The sequence below is a fragment of the Somniosus microcephalus genome, chromosome 2, assembly GCF_052327205.1.
Source record: "Somniosus microcephalus isolate GS21.2 chromosome 2, FLI_Smic_1.0, whole genome shotgun sequence".
Lineage (NCBI taxonomy): Eukaryota > Metazoa > Chordata > Chondrichthyes > Squaliformes > Somniosidae > Somniosus > Somniosus microcephalus.
In genome coordinates, this window is record NC_140988.1 from 145316369 (window position 1) to 145334484 (window position 18116).

The following is an 18116-nucleotide window of genomic DNA, read 5'->3' on the forward strand; positions in this document are numbered from 1 at the left end:
TATAGGTGGGAAGAGACTGGACAAGGGGAGAAAAAGAGTCGAGATAGGAAGAAATCAGTTCCGTGGGGCAAGTACAGGCTGAAACGATGGGTCTACCCAGGCAGTCCTGTTTGTGGATCTTGGGCAGGAGGTAGAAGCGGGCTGTGTGGGGTTGGGGACTTTGAGGTTGTCAGCTGTGGAGGGAAGATCTCCAGAGGAAATGAGGTCAGTGACAGTCTTGGAAATGATTGCTTGATGTTTGGTAGTGGGGTCATGGTCCGGGGGGGGGGGGCGGGGCGGGGGTGTCAGAGAGTTGCCGTTCAGCCTCCGCAAGGTAGAGGTCGGTTCGCCAAACAACATCAGCACCAACCTTGTCAACAGGTTTAATGACAATGTTGGGGTTGGATCTGACAGAATGGAGTGCTGCAAGTTCAGAGCGAGGTAGGTTGGAGTAAGTGAGGGGAGCAGAGACATTGAGATGGCGGATGTCACGCCGACAATTTGCAATGAAAAGATCTAGAGAGGGTAAGAGGCCAGAAGGAGGGGTCTAGGTAGAACGCGAATTCTGAAAACTGGAGAAAGGGTCCGCTGTGCAGGGCGGGGGAAAGACTCCTGGCCAAAGAAGTGGGTACGGAGATGAAAGAGCTCTGCGTTGTGCCGAGCTCGAAATTCTACCCCCTTTTGCTTTTATATTACTAATAAATCTCCTATGGTACTGCTTGTAAGGTTATGCTATTTTACAAGATCAGAAACGTGTTCCTTTAAGGCTGCACAGTCTCCTTGTTTTTACGTAAATACTGGTTTCATACAGATGTCAAATTGCAGTCTTCTTGCCTCAGGCAGTGTGTTCCAGGACAATTTCTTTGTTCAATTTCTTTTCTGAAGTACGATGCAAGAAGTTAGTGAGACAGAGAATTGCAATGGACAGGAAATACACACCAGATATACTCGGGGTAAAATGCAACTTTGGCGAGGGTGGAAAACGAACAGTAACAGGTGTGGTGTTTAACAGGCGGCCTATCCGCTATCGCCCATTTTGCACCCCCACCAAAGCTGAATTTTATCCCCATAATTTTTATATTATTAGTAAATCTCCCATGAAATATTACAGGTAATGAGATGGATACAAACTTTATGGCCCGGAATTCCAGGTCAGCCACGAAGCAAAGGTGCTCGCCGGTGGCCCCAAAGAAAGCTTCCCACAGAATTCTCTCAGACAGGAAATGAGAAGCTGCTTTTATCCGGACTTTATAAAAATGTTAGAGAGCGCAATAAAGATGGGGACTCTCAAATGAGGATAAGGTAGAAGCTGAAATATCATTAAAAAAAAATATTTTTAAAGTTTGTTCAAGTAATAGAGAAACTTGACACTCAACCAATATAAAAATGAGTTTTTCAGGGCCAGAACGTTTGTTTAGCAGTCAATACGGGCAGCACGGTGGCATAGTGGTTAGCACTGTTGCCTCACAGCGCCAGGGACCCGGGTTCGAATCCGGCCTCGGGCGACTGTCTGTGTGGAGTTTGCACATTCTCCCCGTGTTTGCGTGGGTTTCCTCCGGGTGCTCCGGTTTCCTCCCACAGTCCAAAGATGTGCAGGTTAGGTTGATTGGCTATGATAAATTGACCCTTAGTGTTAGGGGGATTAAATACGTGGGGTTACAGGATAGGGTGGGATATGTGTTGGTGTAGGGGTTACGGGGATCGGGTGGGATATGTGTCGGTGCAGGCTCGATGGGCCGAAATGGCCTCTATCTGCACTGTGGGGTTTCTGTGATTCTGTGATTCTGTGAATACGCTGTTAAAACCCCTGTTATACCTCTTCCAACAAGGCTCAACATTTAATGGGGTATTTAACAGTGATATTACTGCGGAAAAGCCCAAGTTTTCATCAGTTTCACCGATTTCATTGATTGCCGCCTAGGGGGGTTGGGGGTTCCACAGCGCAGCCAGTGTCGGAGCAGTGAATGACTGACCGCAACTTCAGGATTTCCGCGTTTAGATAGGCATGTGCTAAATCCTGAAATTGTGGTCAATTTCAGAAGGGCAATAACGGCGAACGCTGTTAGTTCGCTGTCATTACCCACCGCAAACTTCGGGTCTATATTCAGATTTATTCCTCTTACCAATTCAAACTTAACAAATAAAAAAAAGCCCATTTCATATCTCAATAGGATTCCCTATGGATGGCTATTAAAAAAGGGTTAGGGTCCTGTTGAAGGGTTCACACACAAGCGTTAACTGATCGTTTCTCTTTATGCTGCTGGACCTGCTGCGTATTTCCAACATTTTATGCTATCTTTAAAACAAAATTGAAGTTACCTCCAAATTCTCATCACCCAAGTATTGCACATTAGGGCAGTGATGCATCTGCTTAACATACAATCAGCAGCACTATAATGGCAGTTAAAAGGGTGGGGGGCATTCATATTATCCCTTCTATCTGGTGAAGTGTTGTAGATGCCTGATGACCTCATTGTAGCAATAGTCAATCCAGTTCCATGGAATTTTGGTCCAAATGGTAGTAAGCACTGAATTCACATTTGGCTTTGTGATGTGAACATCTAAACATTATGTGTGAGGAACACTATACACAGGAAAAGGGCTATTACACAATGCAGTGCATGTCACATCACTTTCATGCTTTAAAAGGCTACAAACCTGCTGTGCGACTGACGCAAATCTGTAATTAGCCTTTTGTTAGCAGCTCAGTTGAATAAAATTGGTACAAGTGGCTTTTACACCTGTGCTAATAATACATAAAATTTTAGTGTAATTTTCTACAGATGAAGACAAGCAGAAAATGGTTTTGATTTAATATCATTTTAACTGAGTTGTATTGCATTAGTGAAAATAAATGATGTGGCTAAGCTGGACTTTGACACTTTTTCAAAATAACCTTCAACAGCAATATTGTATTTCATGCATATAGTGTAGCTTTTTGTTTGAATCGTTTGAATAAATTAATCTCTTTACTTACGCAAGCTGTGGCAGTGATGGTAACTGAACTAGAGATGAATGACTGCCCATCATTCAAACTCACCAATACATCCATTGTTCTGCAACAGAAATATTAATATATGTAATCAATAGAAATTAATTATTTAGGCAATTGCACAATCTTGCAAAGTACATAACTAATAAACTAGTGTCAGGTTATTGATAGAACTGTATGCTTGCTAAGGGAATACATATTGTTCATTGTTTCTGTATGGTTAGGCCATAGAATGTAATTCTGTGTTAGTAAGGAAATAATTCAGAATTGACTGCAATTTTTTTTATTTCTCGTAATCATTGGTGTAGCAGAGGTACAATATCATGGATGCTATCCAGCACCATTACACACATAGTAATGCACAGACAAGGTAAAATTACATTGCTCATTGCCACTTGATCACACAATGCATCAGGGAAATAATTCTGGTAAAGTCCATGGCTGCAAAATTCGGCACATATGTGGCAACAGTTAATGCCGGTTTTGGGAAAAAAAATGGCGGCCGCCTCGTTTCTGCCCACTTCTGGCGCGGCCCGCGCTGGTCACCATCTTGGTGAGAGTGATAACATGGGCTATGCACCGGCAGTATTCAGAGTAGGCAGATCGTGATGTCAGTCAGTGTATAACGCTAATTTGATGCACGACCTCCCAGTTTGGATATCGGTGTTCCAAACAACGTCCTCTCCTAAACACGCCAAGCTGAACATGCATTCAGCTGCACAAGGAAACCCCTGCCAGTGCTATTTAAAGGGCTATATCCAAATTGCAGGTAATTTGATTATTTCTCTTGTACTGGCTCTTGCAGAGTTTATATCAATACTGGCTTGCTGGAAGACCATTGTTAAAGTGTGCAGGGAGTGCTGCTGGATGTTGGAAAGGCATTGGCTGCAACTGCAAGGCCTCTGACCATACCACTTTCTCCCAGTCATGGGGACTCTAACTGTAGTCCCCCTCACGCTGCAGCATGACAGGGAGATGGAGCAGAGGCAAGCTCCTCGCAGCAGAGGGAGGAGGTGGAGGAGGGCTCTCAGCAGGAGGCCTTCCCCCCCCCCCCCCAAAAGGGTCTTCAGGGAGCACTTCTCCTACCTGCACCTAAGCCAGGAACAGTGCATTTTGCGGCTCCGCTTCACCAAGGAGTGGTTACTGAACTCTGCCAACTTCTTAGAACAAGACATGCAGCCTCAGAGTAGGGGGACAACGGCTCTGGCAGTAGCCCTCAATTTTTTCACCAGCAGATCCTTCCAGGCTGGAACAGACGACATAGCAAAGATCTCCCAGTTTGGCATCCATTGCTGTATCTGGGAGGCCACAGAGGCTCTGTACTCTAGGAGAAGGGGCTTCATAGTCTTCTAAAGAAGCAGGAGGAGCGCACATGTGGCTTTGCCAGGATATCAGACTTCCCCATGGTGCAGGGTGCCATCGACTACACGCACGTGGCTTTCCAGTGCCCCGTATTAATGCTGAGATGTACCACTGGCAAAGGCTATCACTCACTTAATATGCAGTTGCTGTGCAACCACGCCCAGCACATCATGATGGTGAATGCCCACTATCCTGGCAGCAGTTATGATGCCTTTATCCTGCGCCAGTGCACCGTGCCAGCAATCTTCCAGCCACCACATAGAACCCGAGGGTGGCTGCTCGGAGACAAGGGCTCTCCGCTCTACACCTGGATGATGACTCCCCTCTGCAATTCCACCACTTGTGGCCAGCAATCATATAATGACAGCCATGCTGCCACAAGGAACGCCATTGAGAAGACCATCTGGGTGCTCAACTAATGATTCTACTGCTTTAACCGCTCGGGAGGAGCTCTTCAGTACTCAACGGAGCGGGTGTCCCAATTCGTGGTGGTCTGCTGCATCCTCCACAACTTGGCCATCATGAGGGCGCATCCCTTGCCAAATGGGTTCCGCGACCTCCTCAGGAGAAGGAGGAGGAAGAAGGAAGAGGAAGGAAGGAGGCCGCCTACAAATCCCTGTTCCAGATGGGCTGTCCGTGAACACATCATCAGACTCCGGTTCCCAAGAATGAAACCCCAGATCCCCGTTGCTCAACATTTCTCCACCTTACTATCCCTCTGTCACAAAACATCAAAATATTCTCTTGGGCACAACGCTGAAATGAAAGCCACCACAAAACAAACATTCCAAACATAATATTTTAATTAATCATTTATAAATTATGTTACAAAGTCAACCAATCACCCTTGCGCATTCCCGTAGTGTCTGTCTTGTGTTCCTTTGCCTATTCTAGTGCTCCTACGAAGTGCTACGAATAGCTGCAGCATGGCCCGTGGAAGACTGCCGACTTTCCATGGGGGTGATAGATGGCCTTGCAAGACGACCTCAAGCAGCTCTGGGCCTAGAAGGCCAAGCTGTAGACTGCACCACCTTGACATGGGCGGCAGCAGTCTGGGCTGCTGGCTAACAGGCAACTGCAATGGCACTGGCGGAGTGGCAGTGGTGGAAGTAGGAATGCTATCATCCTGAGAGAGGTCAGCAGGTTCGAGCTCCAGGGAGCCACTGCACTCCCCTGGTCAGCGTCTCAGCATTCCTAGCCATCTGTTGGAGGACAGATTGCTGGACTACTCTGACACCCTGCAAGCCCTTTCCACACTCGTAAACCCAGCCATAATGGCAGCAGTCTCATCTTGTGTGGCAGCAAGCTGAACTGCATGACAGAAGTCTGAGCTTCCAGTGCAGCACTCAGACGTTGGGTCACTTCCGCTTGTGCTGCAATGGAAGTTGCAACATTGCCCATCAGACCCAGCATCATGGTTGGGTTCACAAATGCTCTAATGGAGTTGGCCATCACTGCCATCCTGGAAATCAGGGGCTTCAAGCTCTGTGCAAAGCCCCGTGCAATGTTGGAGCTGGACTCCTCCATGCTCCTTGACAGTGACAAGAGGCTCACTGTCAGGCCTTCCATTTCATCATGTATTTCTGTGTGCGTGCCCATTACCCTTCTTCTGTACGTCATCCCATCGAAGTCCTCATCTGAGTTCTCTGCAGCAGAACTCATTTGTAACCATGCCCTCCAGGGAGCTGGCACCTCCGCTACTCTTTCCCTCTGGCCTGGCTGCAGCCCGGTGACTCACCAAATGCAGATCTCACCCCATACTACCCTCTAAAATTCACGCAGTGCCATTTTCTGAGCTGGTGCCTGGGAGTGTCAGATCGAGTGACACTGTCTCTTCTCCATCACTCTCTTCCTCTCCATCTTCCTGCAGAGGCTGGGCTGGTAAGACTTCTTGGGTATCTGAAAGGAGAAAGGCACAAGGGTCAAGTTGTGGTGATACGAGGGAGGGAAAGCAAGATGTGCATGCTTACACCATCAGCAGATTGTAAGTGAGAAGAGATTGTGGAATGACGGGAGGAGGAACGTGAGAAGGTGGATTAGGTATGAGCATAAGTCATCATCAATGCTTTCAGCCTCGCCGATCACCACCACCTCAGTGACAGCCCCTCCAATTATCTCCAGAATAGTCTCCTCCAGCTGGGTCAGGTTCTGCAGCCGTGCTTGTCCCCCACCTGTTTGCTCCTGCTTGCGCTGATTGTGTGTCACCTTGGCCTGCAAGAGAAAGGGAAATGTGTCGGTGAGTGTGGTGCAATGTGTTTGGGTAATGTGCCGGTCATTGTTGAATAGCTGGCATTGTGTGCAAGGCGTTAGATGTGGGTGAGAGGCTTGCAGCAGTGGTAAATATGTGAGGGCGAGGTGAAGCTATGATTGTGAGGTATGAGTTGTGATTGCTAGAGATTGTTGGTAGGTGAGTGATGGGGGTGTGGTGCATTGAGTACTGAGAGAGACGAGTGGTGCAGACGGTGGGATGTGACATTTGAAGACGCATTCACTGATCTTGGCCACTTGTGTGAGCTCATTAAACTTCTTCCGGCACTGGATCTAGGTCCTGGGGGAAAGACTGGTGGCACTGACCACTTCACCAATCTGCTCCCACTGCCTTCGAACAAAGTCAACATGAATTTACAAAAGGTGATTCATGCTTGACTAATCTACTGGAATTTTTTGAGGATGTAACTGGTAGAATAGTTAAGGGAGAACCAGTGGATGTGGTGTATTTGGACTTTCAGAAGGCTTCCGATAAGGTCCAGCATAAGAGATTAGCATGCAAAGTTAAAGCACATGGGATTGGGGGTAAGGTACTGTCTTGGATAGAGAACTGGTTGGCAGACAGGAAGCAAAGAGTTGGAATAAACGGGTCTTTTTCCGAGTAGCAGGCAGGGACTAGTGGAGTACCGACCCCAGCTATTCACAATATATATATATCTACTATATCTATCTATCTATATATATATAAATCGGTCGATCTGTCTGTCTGTCTGTCATTCTGTCTGTCATCGCCTGTGCGTCTGTCGGGCTATGCACTCGAAAGTTACAGGGCGTACCTACGCGCGCGTTACCTCCAAAGAAAGCTTACGCTTCCGAGACGGTTTTAAGCGTATTTACGTTTCGGCCGGGCTAAAATTGCGCCCGCGGTATCCCAAAAACCTTCAACGTTCCGCTCATTAGCTAGGTAACTGGGCTGCTGCTAAGCTCCTCATCACCCCCCCTGCCGTGTCACGTTACCCAGGGCAACGGCGTCAGCCATGAGGGTCAGGGTGCGCGCACAGCAGGAGCAGGTGAGACTCTGTTCCGCGCTCGGCTCGGGCGAAGGCGGGCGGGGCTCTCGAGAGTGCGGATCGGGTTACCCCGGCAACGGGAGTGCGGGCCGGCTGGGGCTTGGAGAGCGCGGCTCTCGGCCGGGGGGGGGGGGGGGGGGCTTGGAGAGCGCGGCTCTCGGCCGGGGCTTGGAGAGCGCGGCTCTCGGCCCGGGGGGGGGGGGCGGGGCTTGGAGAGCGCGGCTCTCGGCCGGGGGGGGGGGCGGAGCTTGGAGAGCGCGGCTCTCGGCCGGGGGGGGGGGGGGGGGCGGGGCTCGGAGAGCTGGGCTCTCGGCAGTGCGGGGCGGCGCGGCAGGGTTACCACGGCAACCGGGCGTGGCCGTGCCTGTCTCTCAGCCTCAAGCCCTCCCTTCCTCCCTCCCCCCGCCCTCCCTCCACCCCCGCCCCCCTTCCCTTCCCCCCCACCCCCCCCTTCCACCCCGCCCCCCCTTCCACCCCTCCCTCCCTTCCACCCCTCCCTTCCCCCCGCCCTCCCTTCCCCCCACGCCCTCCCTTCCCTTCCCGCCCTCCCTTCCACCCCTCCCTTCCCCCCCGCCCTCCCTTCCCCCCACGCCCTCCCTTTCCCCCACCCGCGCTCTCTCTCTCTACCCCCCAGTCGCTCTCTCTCTTCCCCCCCCCCCCCCCCCCCCCAGTCGCGCTCTCTCTCTCTCTCTCTCTCTCTCTCTCTTCCAACAACAACATGCCCTCGAAAAAGCCTCGGCACCGCCGGGCACTTCAGCTAGTCTATCTATATATATATATAAACGGATCGATCTGTCTGTCTGTCTGTCTGTCTATCCTCCGGTGTGCGTCTGTCTGGCTATGCACTCGAAAGTTAGAGCGTATCTACGCGTGCATTACGTTGAAAGAAAGCTCACCGTTCCAAAACGGTCGTAAGCATATTTACGTTTCGGCCGGACAAAAATTGTGCCCGCGGTATCCGAAAAACGGTCAAAATTCTGCTCATTAGCATCTCATTAGCGACAGAGTGACCTCGAGGTCGACCAATCGTACGCCGGGTTCCTGGCTCGTGCGGGTGGCCCTCCTACAGTCGAGTGACGGGACGATTGACCAATCCTACGCTTTGGTGACCTGACGGTCGACCAATCGGTGCGTGTGTGGGCGGGCCTTATCGTTCTGAACCGAGGTGAGTCGCCACCATCTTGATTCTAAACTTTTCATTTCTTTTTCCCGCTTTCTGCGTGTTTCTTTTCAAATCTACATTTCCAGCAAAAAAAAAAGTTGCTTTTAAAACACAAATTGTTTTTAAAAAAAGTTAATTAATTTGTAAATCTTTTCTCTAACCTCTATAATTCTCCTACCTTTCACCGTTTTTCCAGGCCCGGGGCCTAGGCTTCTCCAACTGCCAGCAGTGCAACTCTAGACCCAGGCTCCCGGCCTAGGCAGAGACAAACACTGGCAGAGGAGAGAGGGTGCGCTGCCTCAGCTCCATTCCCAGGGTCAGTAGGTGGGGAGGCTTCATAAGCAACTGGGGTAGGTCGCAAGCCCCGAATAATAATCTGAAGATTGTGTGTGTGCAGCGGAGGAAATTTCTTCTGCTGACAGCCCCAAGTTAACGGCATCCATCTTTGTCAAGGAGGGCGAAAAGTTTCAGTGCGACGCCATTTTGATTCAGTGTGTAACAGAGTGCCTGTGCGGCCATCTTAGTACAGGAACATAGAGTGGGTGGGGCTTCTGTGCTCCAAATCGGGTCCTGGTGACCGAGACAGACAATCGACTGTGTGGGCGGGGCCTAATCTTTCCAACTGAAAAGCAAGCGGCGGCCATTGTTTGTGGTACAACACAGAGGTGAGGACCCCTTTTTTAATAAAAAGATTGGTGAGGTTGTAAAGTGTATGTTATAGAAAGATTTACCAAAAATGTTTTATAAGTACAGGAAACTTTGTGCTATCCGGAGGTGAGCTATCCGGCAATCTGGAGCCCACCGCAAAAATCAGCCGTTTTTTATTCTTTGTTTGTTTATTTTCCTTTGTTTGAACAGTCAAGCTGTGCAAGGTCTGTAGCTATAGCAACAGCTTTAGCTGCAGAGCTTTAGGGCCACACCCAAGTGTTTAGAAGCTGTTGCTAAGCAACAGTGTTTGTTGTCAAATACGGAGATAAGAATCTCCGTATCTCTCAACATTAACTCTGGAGAGTAGGGCAGTTTTAAGGCAAGGCAGCAGCTTGGTCCCGTGGGTGCTGGATAGCACAAAGTTTCCTGTACTTTAAGTATATCTCCCTCCCTCCCTTTCCACCCCCCACACCCCCTTCCTCCCCTTACCCCCCCTCCCAGTCGCTCTCCCTCTTCCCCCCCAGTCGCTCTCTCTCTTCCCCCCCGTCGCTCTCTCTCTTCCCCCCCCGTCGCTCTCTCTCTTCCCCCCCCCAGTCGCTCTCTCTCTTCCCCCCCCCAGTCGCTCTCTCTCTTCCCCCCACCCCCCCAGTCGCTCTCTCTCTTCCCCCCCCCCCCCGTCACTCTCTCTCTTCCAACAACAACATGCCCTCAAAAAAGTCTCGGCACCGCCGGGCACTCCAGCTAGTGTATATTATATATATATATATATATATATATATATATATATATAAACGATCTAGATGAGGGAACTAGATGTAATGGCCCAGAAATTCAGGTCGGGGGCTTCCCGCGGGTGCAAGCCCCCGACCTACACTTACCTAGCGCGCCGGCAGTTGACCTCTTGGCCTGCGTGGAATTCCTCTCCGAGGCCTGTCCCAGAGGCCAGCGCGCTATGCTGGCGTGTCCCAGGGGCGTAGTTAGTGCGAAGCATCCCCTGGGATCACGTGAGCAACAGGCAGCCAGTCGGAGCAGGGAATGCTCCATTCATAAGTCTTGACAGATGGACCTGTCAAAACGTATAAATGCTGAGGCTGTAAAACTGTACTTTACCTTCAAATAATTTTTTTTTTTTTTTTTTTTTTTTAAATCACACTTTGTAAATAAACTATAAATGACATTAAATAACTATTTTAAACAAAAATTTAAATTTTTGAAGAAAATAATTTTATAAAAAAAAGGGGCTAAAAATAAAATTACCTTGCTTTAAAGTATTTAAAAGTAAAAAACCTGTGGAAAAATGTTTTAATTTTAAATAATTGACCACTTACCTTTGAAAATGAAGTCCTTACGGCTGCTTTTTACATTTCTAAAATGTACAGACTTACCCGCACGTTAAAACCTGAAAAAAAAAAAGGAAGTTCAACGCGCGCGCGCAGACGCCCGCGCGCACGCGTTCAACCTCTGAACCCCATGTTTCAGAGGACCGGAAGTGCCGGTTTCCCGCGCATGTGTAGTGCATGCAAGATTCCGGCACTTCCATCGGGTCCACGCATGAGTACTCCGTCCATGCTCACGCGTTGGGACCCGAATTTCTGGGCCATTATCTCCAAGTTTGCAGATGACACAAAGCTGGGTGAGCGTGTGTGCTGTGAGAAGGATGCAGAGAAACTCCAGTATGATTTGGACAGGTTGGGTGATTATACTGCATTTGCCATGCATCTGCCCAATGTGGATAAATGTGAGGTTATCCATTTCAGTGGCAAAAACAGGAAGACAGATTATTATCTGAACGGCAATAGATTGGGAAAAGGGGAAGTGCAACGAGACCTGGGTGTCGTTGTGCACCAGTCGCTGAAGGTAAGCATGCAGGTGCAGCAGGCGGTTAAGAAGGCAAATGGTATGTTGGCCTTCATAACGAGAGGATTTGAGTACAGGAGCAAGGATGTCTTGCTGCAGTTGTACAGGGCCTTGGTGAGACCACACCTTGAGTATTGTGTGCAGTTTTGGTCACCTTATCTGAGGAAGGATGTTCTTGCCATGGAGAGAGTGTAGCAAAGATTCACCAGACTGATACCTGGGATGGCAGGAATGATGTACGAGGAGGGATTGGGTCAATTAAGCTTATATTCGCCAGAGTTTAGAAGAATGAGAGGGGATCTCATTGAAACTTATAAAATTCTAACAGGACTAGACAGACTAGATGCAGGAAGGATGTTCCCGATGGCGGGGGCGTCCAGAACCAGGGGTCACAGTCTAAGGATAAGAGGTAAGCCATTTAGGACTGAGATGAGGAGGAATTTCTTCACCCAGAGAGTGGTGAACCTGTGGAATTCTCTGCCACACAGGGCAGTTGAGGCCAATTCATTAAATATATTCAAGAAGGAGTTGGATGTATTTCTTAAGGCTAAAGGGATATGGGGAGAAAGCAGGGACAGGGTACTGAATTTGGATGATCAGCCATGATCTCATTAAATGGTGGAGCGGGCTCGAGGGGCCGAATGGCCTACTCCTGCTCCTATCTTCCATGTTTTTATGTTTCTATGAACAGTGTGTCTGGAGGGCCTCCTGGCCCCCTGCAGGTAGAGGATCTGTCTCCTCCTATCGACCCACTGTACGAAGGCCTCCAGTGCTGTATTGGAGAGCCGAGGTGTCTTTCTCTGCCCTGTTGAGACATTGCTAACTTCCAGCTCCAGTCAGAATGAGGTAATTCTTTCACAAAGCACCTCCCTTTAAGAATTGCAGACAGCCTTTCACTCTGCAGGCAACCTTTCACCTGTGGCTCAGTTGGTAGCACACTCGCCTCCGAGTTGTGGGTTCAAGTCCCACTCCAGGGACTTGAGCACATAAAGCTAGGCTAGCACGCCAGTGCAGTGCTGAGGGAATGCTGCACTGTCAGAGGTGCCATCTTTTGGATGAGATGTTAAACTGAGGCCCCGTCTGCTCTCTCAGGTGGATGTAAAAGATCCCATAGCATTATTTCGAAGAGCAGGGGAGTTATCCCCAGTGTCCTGGCCAATAGCTATCCCTCAACCAACATAACAAAAAAGAGATTGATTATCTGGTCATTATCATTGCTGTTTGTGGGACCTTGCTGTGCGCAAATTGGCTGCCACATTTCCTACATTACAAGTGACTCCACTTCAAAAGTACTTCATTAGCTGTAAAGCGCCGAGATGTCCGATGGTCGTGAAAGGCGCTATATAAATGCAAGTCTTTCTTTAAACAGAGTGCAGACTTCCCATGATATTGGCCCCCTGTTGAGCACTAAGCCAGCAGTGTGTTTAGCACTGGGCTCAGCACTGCTATCAAGTTAATGAGCAGGCAGCACAATTTTCACCTGCTGCCTTCACTACTGTCAATGGGCGCGATCAGATCGCACATCACGCTCGTATTTGGGCCTTATCCAATTTAGCCCCCCATATGTTCCATTACTACCATAAAGAATTTTTTTTAATGCATATTTTGTAAAGTAAAGCAGGTAGGTAGACTGGATGATGTCTGGTGATAGAAAATTAAAGGCAATGGCTAGTTTGGGCGAGTCAGTTGGGATTTGTATAGGACAAGTTGTGCTTGATCAACTTAATTGAATTGTTTGAAGAAGCCACAGTGTAGGTAAAGGGAATGCCATGGATGTATATAGCAGTGTCCAGAAAGCATTTGATAAGGTGCCACATAAGCAACTTATTCAAAAATTGAGGCATATGGTGAGTATAACCACATTGAAAAAGGATGGCTGGGGACAGAAAGCAATGGATAGGGATAAATGGATTTTTTTTTGGATTGGCAGGAGTGGTGTGCTGTAGGGATTTGTGCTCCGGCCTCTTGTTTTCCACGGATATAAGTGATGTGGAGATAGGCACAAGAGGAATATTATCCATGTTTGCTGATAGCATTAAAAAGGTAGACATAACAAATTTGAGGAAGAATGCAAGAGACTGCTAGAGTGCAGGTGCAGTGCAGTGCAGTAAAAATGTGGTGTACTGTCGTTCACTGAAAAGTGCAAAATCATTTAAAAATACTATTTCCTGTTTAAAAAAATGCTAACCTCTTAACCTTTCAGACTATAATCTGAAGGATGAATTTAGTGTTGTTCTGTAGATTTATCTGTTTAATCAACTAGGCCAATTGTACAAGTCCTTTTTCAGATGTAAGCCTTTTAAGTTTGTGTGTTTTTTTTTAAAGAAAAAAACAAAAATGGGGCTAGATTTAGAAACCGGTTACACAAAAAGACAAACCTTTTCAAATGGTATTCTAATGCACCCAGTCCTATCCAGTCCCGGTAATATAAATATATACATCAATTCAGATTTGTAAGGGAACATTTATATGACAAATTTGGCCTCAGGATGAAGCAATTTCATTTTGCACTGATGCTGCGATTATAGTGTAAATGTCCCCAATTCCAGAATCAAGGTGCAACCCGACAGGCAGAGCAAAGTGGAATGCGAATCGCCCTCCCCTTCACTCCACCATCACTGACACAGTATTTTGCCATCTGGACCCTACACTCTGGAGCTCTTTCCCTAAACTCGTCAGCCTTGGTAACTCTCTGCCCACCTTCCAAAATCTCCTCAAACTTTACTTCTTTAGTTTCTTTCTCCAATTGTTCTCCTAATATTGCTTGCTGCCCATTCCACCTCTTTGAAGTGACATGGTATGTTAACTACACAAATGCAAGTTGTTGTTGCTGACCTGTACTGCAGTCTGGAAATGCTACAGAGCTAGCCTTCCTTCAAATCAATTGATGTTCTAGGTGGATTGCTCCATTATTCATTTGCCCTGAACTTAGCTCCCTTGCAGATGCAGATAGATACTGTCATCTGTGAGAAAGGCAGTTGCAGATGATGGTCCTATAGTACATTGTCCTCCTAAGACCACCACAGCTGAATTGCAATTATGTCTTTCTAGTTGGGAAAAGAAGGTAGCATAAAGGTTATGTTACAGGACTAGAAATCCAGAGGCCTGAACTAATGGTCCAGAGACCGGAGTTCAAATCGCAGCAGCTGGGGAATTTAAATTCAGTTAATTAAATAAATGTGGAATTAAAAAGCTAGTATCAGTAATGGTGATCATGAAACTACCGGATTGTCATAATAAACCACCTGGTTGACTAATGTCCTGTGTTTGAGACCTAAACACTGGCACAATTGCTTGAAATGAATTTTCCTAAAATATGTTTGTTACAAATACAGTACTTACAACATCTACATTTAAAATGGGCAGTCACTTATATCAGACAAAATTGACCATCTGCATTATCAATTTCAAAGTTGCCGGTTATAGCGTCAAAGTACTCTGTTTATTTCGGGCATAAACAGCTGTGCTTATTCACAAGTTCGCACCTTATTAAGGTACACTAAATGCAAGGACAAATATAAGTAAGTAAATAACACTTTGTTACTATTCAGTTATCTTTTGTGTAGTTAAGACCTTCTAATCAGAGATTAGAATATATTCAGTACCATATTATAGAATCATACAGCACAGGAGGCCATTCGGCACATCATGACTGTGCCAGCTCTTTGACAGAGCTATCCAATTAGTCCCACATCCCTGCTCTTTCCCCATAGCCCTGCAAATTTTTCCTTTTCAAATATATATCCAATTCCCTTTTGAAAGTTACTATTGAATCGACTTCCACCACCCTTTCAGGCAGTGCATTCCAGATCATAAAAACTCGATGCGTAAAAAAACTTCTTCTCATCTCCCCTCTGGTTCTTTTGCCAATTATCGTAAATCTGTATCCTCTGGTTACCGACCCTCTTCTCTGTGGAAACAGTTTCTCCTTATTTACTCTATCAAAAACTTTCATAATTTTCAACACCTCTATTAAATCTCCGCTTAACTTTCTCTGCTCCAAGGAGAACAAACCCATATCTGCTATTCTGATTTCACTTCAAATATTTAGTATTCTTAGAAATGTTATAACATATGTCAGACTATGCTCCCTCAATACTCAGAGTTAAGCTGTGTGTATATGCTTGGTTCAATCCTCCTTCTATGAGAAACAATGGTATGGTCACTTCTACTGCTAACAGAAGAGCATAAAGATTGTCATATAGTGGAGTAAAAGATTAAACAAGACATATCTATTAATTCTACCTTAGGAACTCAAAGTCTCAAGAGCCAATATACCCAGAACGAATTGCCCAGGCATCATCAGTGGAAAGATGTTTTCCATTATGCTGTCAAAATGTCAAAGCCAATATCTTACACTTAAAACTGTACATCAATATTAGAGAGGGGTCATTTAAGAAAAATTGTACTTTTTTTTTTAAATGGAAAATGTAATCTGTCTTCTACCAATCTGGAATTAATACTGCAATAAGACGATTCCTTAAGGATAAATCTGTTGAGGATAAATGGATAATTTCAAAAATATTATGAAATGTGTACCCAAGTACAACTAGCAAAATGCACAAAACCTACTCTGAAATGACAGAATTGGGAAACTAAAGCAGATATAAAGAGAAAAAGAAATTTTACAAGACTTGTAGCAAGAAGGAAGAGGGTGATCATTGAGCCAAGTACAAGAACAGGAAGAAGTAAAAAGAAAATAAATTAGAGTTGCCAAGAAAGAACAGGAATGGGACATAGCAGCAGATTCAATACACAATGCCAAACAATTCTTCCAACACTAAACAGAAAGGCAGCACTCAGGAAAGAAGTTAAAGCATTAAGGGACTCAGTGGCATTGAAAATTAGGATGAACAAGAGGCAAACATACTAAATAACTACAACTTTCAGGTTTTGCCAAGGCTGATGTTAACAACATACCATCTCAAACATGTGAGATCCAGGATTTTGATAGTAAAACAGAAGTTTCAGATAATCTATATCCCAAGACAATGAGAGAAACAAGAGCAGAGCTTTGTGAAGCACTGACAGTCATTTTCAGGAAGTCAATGAACATTAAGGAGGCTCCAACAGACTGGAAACAAGCAAACATAGATCCTGCACCTGACAATTACAGGTCCATTAGCCAGAGCTCAATGACTGGAAACTAATGGAGTCAATAATCAGAAGAAAAATGTAGAGTATCTGTATAAAAATAGCCTAGTAAAAGGCAGTAACCACAGGTTCAGAAGAGATAGATCTTGCTTGGCTAACTCATGGAATTTAATTTTTGAGGAGGTGACATCTCACATTGACAGGGTGTGGGGGGATGATGGGTAAGGTAGCTAAACTTACAAAGGCCTTTAATAAAGTACTGCTCCAGAAATCTATTTATAAACTGTCAGGGGGTGTGAAGGATATGACATAGATGTAGATGTAGATTGGTATCTAGCTATAGGGTCATAAGCAGAGCTAGGATGACAATAGCAGAGTATAAAGTGGGGTGGCTGAGGTGTTCATCGCAGGACTCATCCTGAAAATGACAGTGCTAAATTCTAACTGCAGAAACAATGCTTGGGCATAGGGCACCGGTAAAAGGTTTTATAAAAGGAGAACTCAGCAGAGTATGCAGCTGGGATAATCAGTATTTAACATGGACAAATACAAGATAGAGCATATTCTTTCTTTACTTTATATATTAGAAGTAAAAATATGTGGCACATGTATTTTTCACCGGTGGGATGGAGCTTGCAAGGGTGAAGTTGAGCAAGACCTATGATTCATCACCTTCAAACAGTGTGAAATGGAAGTGCTTTACTATACTGCTAGATCAGTTAAGTTCAAATCATACAGAAGTCACGTTAAAGCTGTACAGTGCTCTGGTCAGACCACACTAGAAGCAGTGGATCTAACTGCAATGATTCAGGGATCATTCAGGCTCTGTAAGCAATGCAAAGGATAGCAAGGAGGTTGATTCATGGCATTAAAGAGATCAACTATGAGGAGTAACTGGATAGGCTAGACCTCTTAAGAGCCATCTTAGAAGACCTTATAGAAGTACAGCCAATTCCGGTTAACATCGAGTAGAATATAGAAAATATAGAGAGGAAAACAAAATGATTAGAAAGGGCAAGAGGGAACATGAAGAAAAATTGGCAGGAAACGTAAGGGGAAATAGTAAAGGATTTAGAATGCATAGTAAGTTGTGTAGATGGAAGCAGGAAGTTACAAAGAGACAGACAGACTAAATTGCAGCAGTTGGCATTCAGTGTGGGGAAGTGTGAGGTTATCCACTTTGGATCTGAGAATGACAAATCCAAATATTTTCCTAATGGTGAGAGACTAGAAGCTATGGAGGAGCAAAGGGATTTAGGTGTCCATGTGCACAATCATTAAACGTTAGCGCACAGTTACAAAAGGTAATCAAAAAGGCTAATGGAATATTGACATTTATCTCAAGAGTGGGGGGGGGGGGAGCATAAAAATGTGAAGAAGTTATGCTTCAGTTGTACAACGCCTTCGTCAGACCCCAGCTAGAGTACTGCATTCAGTTTTGGGCACCGAATCTCAGGAATGATACATTAGCCTTGGTACAGTGCAGATTTACCAGAATACCACCAGGACTTAGAGGGTTACATTGAGGCCAGGTTGCATAAACTTGGTTTGTATTCCCTTGAGTTTAGAAGGCCGAGAGGCTACTGCTCCAGTCCAGCTGCAGGATCGCAGGGATTTTCTGCCGCAAGCCATTAAAGGTGGCCCCCTGGCAAGATATAATGGGCCTGAATTTGCGGTGGGTAATAACGGCGAATTAACTGTGTTTGCCGTTATTACCCCTTTGAAACTGACCGCAACTTCAGGA

At 46.1% G+C, this 18116-nt stretch overlaps 1 protein-coding gene across 3 annotated transcripts in view; it reads right to left on the reverse strand.

The window, feature by feature from the left end:
* antxr2a (ANTXR cell adhesion molecule 2a) overlaps positions 1 to 18116 on the reverse strand; it is a 345806-nt gene that overhangs the window by 169925 nt on the left and 157765 nt on the right. For all 3 annotated transcript variants that reach the window (XM_085963379.1, XM_085963363.1, XM_085963372.1), the window contains one exon: positions 2957 to 3035. In XM_085963379.1, coding sequence (XP_085819505.1) covers positions 2957 to 3035 — 79 coding nt within the window. The remainder of the gene's footprint in view (positions 1 to 2956; positions 3036 to 18116) is intronic.